The sequence below is a fragment of the Haemaphysalis longicornis genome, unplaced genomic scaffold (assembly GCF_048455015.1).
Source record: "Haemaphysalis longicornis isolate Haplotype H1 unplaced genomic scaffold, Haemaphysalis longicornis Haplotype H1 scaffold_4, whole genome shotgun sequence".
NCBI lineage: Eukaryota > Metazoa > Arthropoda > Arachnida > Ixodida > Ixodidae > Haemaphysalis > Haemaphysalis longicornis.
In genome coordinates, this window is record NW_027526361.1 from 50812129 (window position 1) to 50821088 (window position 8960).

Sequence of the window (8960 nt, forward strand, 5' to 3'; positions counted from 1 at the left end):
GAAATTCACTATTAAAAATGAGGGTTAACCGCGTGAAGTGGTTCCTGCAAGCGAAAAAGTGGCGCCTATGGCTGGCATTGTGACGCTGCCACGGATACCACCCGCATGATGCTGCAGCCGTGACGCGAAGCAGGTAGCTCAAACTGCTTACCGATTGCCACAATGGAACTCTTTGCCTAAGAAAAAAGGCAACACGATGTTGGAGCTTAATCATCTACGCGGGCATTGGCTTGAACCGCGTGGAGCGTTTTCTGTACGCGAAATGCGCCGCACTCACTACAAGCGTGCTGATGCAGCCGCGGAACCACCCCCACGATGCGCGCGGTGCAGGTATCTCCAGCGACCGCTCGCTGAAACGCAACGAGGAGCGAACGAAGTTGCTCATGCGCGGAAGAAGCTGATAATGTGGGCGAAAACTGCACTGTAAAACGTCATACGCGCCACTTTGGAAAGCGCCCATCAAATATCCGCCACAGTTGTTAACGTAACCCTCTCTGGCTGGGCCAGCCGGCTGCCCCAAGCGCTCCGAAGCTCCTGCCATATGGAGCACACTTCCCGATTGGCGCCAGTCGTTAGGTTTGTCTCACTGCCACGTGCATGGTGTGTGTTTCAAGAGAACAGGTTAGGTTGCTGGGCGTGTTGGTTTAGGTTTACGGACATACTGAGTGGCGCAAATACACAACACACAAGAAAGAAGACACGGACGGGCGCTACTGTCAGGTGCCTGTCCGTGTCTTCTTTCTTGTGTGTTGTGTATTTGCGCCACTCAGTATGGCGTGTGTCGTTTTCTGGCTGATGCAGAAGCCAAAGCCTGCACAGAATCACAAATGCGGGCGTGAAAACAATGCACGCGCAAGGCTCATAGCAACTCATAGGAGGCCATAGTGACCCACAAACACTTTGTTACGCGCTTGCTGTAACGATGGAACCCAATAAGACGAGTGAACACGTACGAAGGTGGTGGAGCAGGTGTTCTCTAGTGGCCATTCAATAAACCATACCTGACAGACTAGCCGACTCCTCCACCCAATGTGCCTTGTACAGTTTGTAGGCAAGGAGCTTGCAGGCGCCATGGCTCGGTGCATCCATGGCATTGCGCGGCCCGTGTCACCGTTCGGGTTTTATTGAGACCCTGTTTCAGCGTTTGCATCTCTCAAAATCTACTTCTACAACCATAATTTTGTGCCTGATTGCTCATGAAACATGGCTACGCTGAAATTTTGGTAAATGGGATTTTGTTACACAGAGGTTGAAAATACATGTTGTGCATACACTTGAAGTGCAAAACAAATTCTGGTGTTCGTTATATCGGGCGTTTTGTTACATCGAGGTTTGACTGCATGCAAATTTTCCCCTGAGATGCAGCTTTGCCACAGTGTGCACTGCACTGTGATCAGTCATCTGTTGCTGTCATTGCTCCTGCTGTATGCTAGCCAACTTATTGACAAAAGAAAAAAAAAAAAGAATTTCTTCTGAACCCCCACTGTCGTACATTTTATTGCGGATGCACTGTGCTAATGCTTGACGCTTTTTTTGTTTTTGTTTTGTTTTAGTGGATTTCAGCATACAAGTTCTGAGCTCTGGGTCGTGGCCCTTCCAGCAGTCATTCACCTTTGCCCTTCCTCAAGCGGTACGTCTGAAATGTTGGTGTCATGGATTGGTCTAGCATTGATCCGGGGTGAAGCAGTTTGTTGGAGCTTGGTGTTAGCACAAGGGACTCTGTGGCTTTGAAATTTCTTACTTTTACTGTTTTCTTGCTACGGCACGTGTTATTTCTATGTCGGTGCTGTTTCCTAAGGTAATTGCTTGACTATATACACTGGCTATATTTGTTTGCCTATATACACTGGCTGGTTGACCCTAAGTTCTCTGGCTCTGTGCGTTGTTGCAGCTGGAGCGAAGCGTCCAGCGGTTCACCATGTTCTACAGCAGCCAGCACAGTGGCCGGAAGCTCCACTGGCTGTACAACATGTCCAAGGGAGAGCTTATTGCCAACTGCTTCCACAAGAACCGCTACACCCTGCAGGTGAGAAAGGAGAGCACGTGGGGAGCACTGCGGCGGCGCGTCTTGTTTGTTTGGTCTCGTTGGCAACCCCACAAGGGATCAAGCAGGGCCTAACAACTGGTTAGAACACTTCGAAGGTGGAAAATGCGAATCGACGGGCATCAGTGAACTCAGATACGTGAAATTATGCCTCGTTGGAAGTGAGAAGTGCACTTCTAAGAACACAATCAAAACATATTCATTGTAACGAGTGGTAATACTGCATACCTGCCAACTCTCCCGAATTGTCCGGGACACTCCCGAATTCCAGCCACATCTCCCGATTGTACGAATGCTATCTCAAATCTCCCGAAAAGTGATCGCCACAGAAAGGATGTCGCTTTTTTTTTATCACGCATGCACTGCACAGTTTTCCCTGCTGGGACATTTTACCATACTTGTTTTTTGTAACATAGCGTAGAGTATGGCGAAATGTATTCTATGCACTATAGTACCATGCACACAATGCGTCAGGGTGCTGCTGGAATGTTGTTTATAGTACTAAGTTGGCAGGTCTGATACTGGATTTACTGCACGGCCACTGCCAAAATGCACCAGCTTCTTCCCGTATTGGCAATGTCCAGTAGTGGGCGGTAACAGCATTGAAAGCTACGTTAGGTTGTGAACTTTGTAAGTCTTTGTGTCCTGCTTTTGTGCGGTTGTCTATATTTTGTGCAGTTTCCCACTTTTTGAGAGTAGTGTTCTTTTAATTAAGCATACATGTTGGGTTCTTTGTTCTGGAAGCAAAGCAAAACCACTGCATCTAGGTTGGAAGAATTGTATTAAGATGATGCAACTGTGGGAAAGAAAAAACAAAAAGGTGTGGTGTGCCTTCGAAAAGAGTAGGAAACAATGACAAAAGGAAAGTGTGTCATGTGACAGCTGTAGTACCAGCACCGCTGATGACTCCTGGGCTGTTTCACTGGTATAAATCTTGTGTAAAGTCTGTGTGATGTGTTATTTTTTTTTTCCCTACCTACTTGTTGGTTGCCTTGCCCAAAGTCTGAGCCTACATGCCTGTGAAGCGTAGTGTGCTGTTAAAAATAAATGTGAAGGTTGTTTTCAGCTGGTGTCTTTTTTTCCCCTGAAAGGGCTAGCATGAGAGGAAAACTAGAACTGTGCCTTTGTCACCGGGCGTCTGGGTGTGGAGTGCTGACCGTGTCGCTTTTTCCTCCCACACTTGCAGGCTTCCACCTTCCAAATGGCCGTCCTCCTGCAGTACAACACTGAGACCTCCTTCACTGTGCAGCAGCTTCAGGAAGGCACTGGAATCAAAATGGTTGGCCTTTCTGACATTCTTACCCAAGCTAGGGGTTCTCCTTGCATGCTTGTAGCCTTTCCAACTCTCACTCGGGGTGGTGGCTTGTGGTCTGAGTGAGGGGGGTGCGCAAAACGTGTGCTTGAAGTGGGCTGGACTGGGCTGTCCTCGGGGAGGATGGAGAGTCATCTTGGTCTTCCCTCTTCCCCTGGGATGCAGGACATTCTGCAGCAGGTGCTGCAGATCCTGCTCAAGTCCAAGCTGCTGGTGTGCAGCGAGCACGACGACGACGAGAGCGCCTCGGGGGGCTCGGGCGAGCTGTCGCCGGACGCGGTGGTGTCGCTCTACATGGAGTACAAGAACAAGAAGCTGCGCGTCAACATCAACGTGCCCATGAAGGCCGAGATGAAGGTCGAGCAGGAGGCCACGCACAAGAACATCGAGGAGGACCGCAAGCTGCTCATCCAGGCACGCTACTTCGTTCCTTCCTTCCTCCCTCCCTCCTCGAGGACTGCTCCTACTGAGCAGGTTCTCGGAGGCACTTTTTTTTTCTTTCTTTTTCTTTTTCCGGGCAGCCTTTAAAGGAGCCTCATGGTCAGAGATGGTTGCCTTTGGAATTGTTTAGAATTTGTTTCAATGCATTCATGGTGCTGCTTCCCCCCCCCCCCTCTCTCTCTCTCTCTCTCTCTCTCTCTCTCTCTCTCTGTTGTGTGTGTGGGGGGGGGAGGGTTCAGAGGATGAGAAAACCCTCTCGGGAATCTTACTCGAGGCAATGAAGCGCTTGTGGCATCCTCGCTTTTTACGGTGCTCGTCCCTTTCATGAATGGAATTACGCGAACCGAGTAGCTCACAAGAACATTTTGCTCCATTCTTTTGAACATGGCATAGCACCATACCATCAAGGAATACTGACGCAACATTTTCAAGCTGAAGTCACTATATAAATCGCTTCCTGTGTATGTGGAGGTATTCTCTGCACGGGAAAGCCAACAATGGAGTTGCACTGATGCGTTCAACATGAGCATAATGTACCGTATTCACTCGCGTAATGTTGTTGTTGAAAACGTTTACAGTTGAATCCCGCTACAACGAAATTGACGGGACGTGCGAAAAATTTCGTTCAAGCGAAAATTCGTTGAGGTTAAATCTGCCCTAACACACCAAGGGAAGGCCAGAAAAATAGCCTCATATGTTCAAGTTGTTCAATAATTGTTCAAACCCAGCCCAAATCATCGAAAATTTCGTTGAAGCGAAAGAAAGCCTGACAAATGGTTCGTTGTGGCGAGGACTTTGTTGCATTGACTTCTATGGCTAGCTGACGGGGAATAGGAAATATTTTGTTGAAGCGGAAATTTCGTTGAAGCGGAGTTCGGTGTAGCGGGGTTCAACTGTATTAAGAAGGGAAGGGAGTTGGGTTAAAAAGTGGAGCACCGGGTGGCCATCCTATTCCGGTAGGCCGCGGGCTGCGGCTGCAGTCTTCGCTCGGAGAATCAGGGCTTCCTGTTCTTTGAGCTGGCTGCAGCGCAGCGCGCGATCCCAAGGGGGGGAGAGGGGTGGGGAGGGGGGGATTAAACGGATATGTCCAAACTAGGTGGCTGGTGGTGTTGGGAGAGTTGAACCCACTTTTTTTCCAGAAAATTCGGCATGAATTGGGGGAGGGTTCATTATGCGGGAAAAAATTGCAACAGATTTTTTTTAAGTTGAAATTCCACACAAAAGTTGCTAAGAGAAGCGCGTCAGAGCCTTACCATTTTGTAAAAACACCTGGGTGATTATGTAATGGAATTTCTTTTTTATTCTGAACATGCCAGTGGCCCCCTACTCGCCATGGAGCTGTCCTCATTGAAATCGCTAGCAGCTTCACATTCGTAGTCGGCCCACAGCGCACCGTGCTGTCAGGGCACTCCAAAACTTCTTTTCTCACACCCAGGAAACTTCCCTTTTTTGGGCCCACGGAACACACGGTGGACCTTGTTCACCGCCCAAAAACCTTGTTTTCGCCCGTAGCGTACACGCGCTGGGTCAACACTGAAGTGTCGCCCAGCCGCGCGGTTTCCATGTGCATGAAAGCATGCTGCACCACCTTCAGTTTAAAACCGGCTCTGTAGCTCATGTACTGGCTCATCATACAGAGCGCACCTGAAGCTCAAAAAAGGTCACAACACGGCTGAGAAACAAAACCATGGAGCGTAGTGGCGATGTCGCGGAACAGCTAGAGTAGAGGAGTGCGGAGTACGTTTAGTGCTTTATTCGCACGATACCAAAACCATCCAGAATGGCGAAGAGCAGGGAAGGAGTGCAGAGTGCGTTTTGCGCTTTGTTCGCACTCTGCAACGTTTTTATGGTGCAAGGCATGGAGGAAAGTATTCTTTCCTCCATGGCGCAAGGTTTGTTTTGCATTCAGCAGGTGCCGCACCGCATGCGCAATTTTTAAACTGTGAGCCACAGCATTCCCGCTCACGTCTCCGGCTGCTGTTGCGGTTTCTTTTTGTTGGAATGCGTTTTTGGCATTTCTGCGTGTGCTGTGGCGTGATAGCAAGTTACTGCGATTGTCTACAGCATCAGCAACCATGCTGAGATAAAAACATATCCCCGCTGCATTTTTTATTCAAAGTGACGAAAAAGTAAATTCTCAAGAAGAAAAGTGGGGGGAGGGTTCATTATGCAAGTAAATACGATAATATGGGTCTAGCGGGCAAGCTTTGTGAGTGGTTGAAACAGAGCATGGATAAACGAGTCTGTCAGTATCCTATACGCTGCTGTTAGCCGTCTCATGCACTGGTCTACAATTATTTGGCTGGTAGGTACCAATAGTGGTGATAAAGACGCTTTTTCACCGCAACACAAACATTTTATGTCGGTACTCCTCCGAAATAATCACCTGAGTGCAGGATGTTGTCCTGATGCGTTGGCACTGCTTTTTTGTTTCAGGCGGCCATAGTACGAATCATGAAGATGCGCAAGACACTCAAACACCAGCAGCTTCTCGCTGAGGTGTTGAACCAGCTCTCCTCCAGGTTCAAACCCAGGGTGCCTGTAATTAAGGTAAGCACGTCGTGCACTCACTCGTTAATTGGAGCGTCTCCTTTGCGAAGTGCTGGTGGAAACTATGGGGAGAGTTACATTCTCTGCGCTGTTTTCCTCGCGTGCTGTGTATTGAAGGAGAGTCAGTGTCTTGGGCCTACTGCGCGCCTTCTGTTTTGTTTTCTGCTCTTATTCTGTCGCATGAAGTTAACCCTGTGCTTACAAGTGGTGCAGTAGAATTTAAAGCCGGGCTAGTGAAAATTTGTTGGTCCGCCTTCTATTCCATAATTGGTTCGCTACCCTGGTTTGAAGGGCTCTTTTACGAGTTTTAACAAGAAAGTGGTGTTAATAACTTCATAATCTGGCACTTTCATGAGTTTGTCTGGCCTGAGCGAAGGAGTGCAAGTTGTAACTTGGGGAGTAGTGAAAACTTTTTGAGTCTCTATCTTTTTTTTTTTTTTTTTTTTTAAGACTATAGTCTTTCTTAGGCTACTTGAATGCAGAAATTTGGTCTGTCTGTGACTCGATTCAGCCACCCGGCTAAAGTGAAAAATAAGCTGCGCAATGGTCTTATATACCCACAGCCAAATCTAAATGTCCAAGTCCTGTGTCAATGTTCATGCTTGTCAACATTGTTGAACAAGAACAAAACATTATAGAAACATAAGGCAGAAAATCAATGCATAAGTGATATTTGCAGTGTTTCTTTATTAAAAAATTCTCAGATGCTTGGTTTTTGCGATAGCAAATGAAATACTACATCGACTGCAGAAAATTGTCACCCGCTGTTGCCCACGCTACCTAAAGGCATTTAAAAAATCAAACAGCAACAGCAACGAGAGGTTTCACTAGATAGGTTCCACGTTTCGCTTAAAACGCTCGTGGAGTAGGGCAGCGTGGTCCTAATCGCGGAGACGCGCGATTCACGCGCGTCTCCGCCGTACGACAGCGCTGGCATCGCGGCACCCGACTTGGAACAGTGGAACACGGTAAAATTAAATTAACTTGAGGAAACCTCTAGCGTGTTATCTTGGGAGGAACGAGACGGTGGAGGAACAGCATGAGAAGTGAGCGGGAAAGAGAAGGGAGGCGTTTACTTGCCAGGGGTGCCAGTCGATGATCGTCTTTTGTCGAAATTTGCAACGAAAGGAGCAGACACGCGGCCATTTTTCTTGCCTCGTCAGTGGTGCTCCACTTAATCGTCCCGTCCTTCCTGCCGTTCTCTTTTGCGCAGAAATGCATAGACATTCTAATAGAGAAGGAGTACCTCCAGCGAGCAGAGGGGGAGAAGGACACCTACACCTACTTGGCCTGAGACACCAAGGGCAGCGGCGGCCGGGTGGGAAGGGAAGGTCTCGTCAGCCGGGCGACCAGTCGGAGGAGGAGGAGGCCGACCGGGAGCGGCACATGCCTCGCTTACCTGAAGGAAAGAATTTTGGGGACGCAGGGCTGCCTTTGCTTTGAAGACCTTCTCGGTCCTCCCTTGCAGGGAAAGAGGGGCAGAGAACATTGTGTGTGTTGGGTCTGGCTGCGCTCATCGTGGTGTGTAAGGATGGCGCCCCATCACCTCTGCTGCTGGAGCCGACCAGCGTACCACCGCCTCCTCCCAGAAGAAGGGGGTGTGCGCAGCAAACACGGCCCGTGGTGTGTGTCTTGGCTTCGGGGTTGTCCCCCTCTCCTTTTTCATTTACTGCAAGAAGAGACTGGGAAGAGAAAGGGAGACGGCGTGTGGCTTTGGCGAGCGTGACGGCCTCTGTTGTGACTCTGTAACGCGTGGGTGTTCTGTTGCTGGTACGGCGCTAGTAAGCAAGCTGTGAAGCGTTGTGCACCCTAGGGACAATTCTCTGCCTGTTGGTGTTTGTTGCAGCTGGTCCGTCTTTTGTGCATATAGGCCTGACTTGGGAAACACACCAGCACTGTGCTAGGCTCCTTTTCCTTTTCTGAAAAAACACGAAGCGCGTGTTTTTTTTTTTTTTTTTTTTTTTTTCGTTTCTTTTTTTTTTTTTTTTTTTTTCTTTCTGTGAAACCCCTTCCACATTTTTTGTTTATCCCTTTGCGTTTCATTGCGGTTGGGCTGATTATGCTTTCATACAGATGTAGTCTGCACAACCTTTAGGGCACTGTTTCATGAGTCGGCTGATTCGTTTTTTCATTAGCAAACTGTGTAAGTATACAAAAAATCCAGTTGAAAATGAACTGCAGTCTTTCATTGTGCTTTTTTTTTTTTTTTTTTTTTTTTTTTTTTTTTTTTTTTTTTTTTTTTTGAGGAGCATTGTTGTGTGATAGCAGCAGCCATCTTGGCGCTGCACTCATTTCAGTGGCCGCAGTTTGTTTCACGGCTCTTCCTCCTGTATTGTTGTTGATGCCTTCTTCGATTGACCTCCCCTCTCAACCCACTTCTTTTTTTTTTTTTTTTACTTGTAAGCGACACAGCGGGAACGTGTGCACCGCTGCAGCCTCTGCTGATAGTCGTCCATTTCTCTTGTGCGGGTGGAAGGAAAGCAGGATTTTCCATTTTGTTAGTGCGCTGCTGTGGAGTGGATGTAAGGCCTTCCGAGATGTTGACCGTGTTGTGTTCGAGTGCAGAAATGTGGATCTTGAGGAGCAATAAAAAAAAAAAAACGTGCACTGGAG

At 48.2% G+C, this 8960-nt stretch overlaps 1 protein-coding gene across 2 annotated transcripts in view; it reads left to right on the top strand.

Moving 5' to 3' along the window:
- LOC144178673 (cullin-1-like) overlaps positions 1–8960 on the top strand; it is a 35369-nt gene extending 26409 nt beyond the window's left edge. For both annotated transcript variants that reach the window (XM_077706680.1, XM_077706681.1), the window contains exons 15-20: positions 1554–1630; positions 1892–2026; positions 3231–3323; positions 3522–3770; positions 6234–6347; positions 7561–8960. In XM_077706680.1, coding sequence (XP_077562806.1) covers positions 1554–1630; positions 1892–2026; positions 3231–3323; positions 3522–3770; positions 6234–6347; positions 7561–7641 — 749 coding nt within the window. In that variant the 3' untranslated portion in view covers positions 7642–8960. The remainder of the gene's footprint in view (positions 1–1553; positions 1631–1891; positions 2027–3230; positions 3324–3521; positions 3771–6233; positions 6348–7560) is intronic.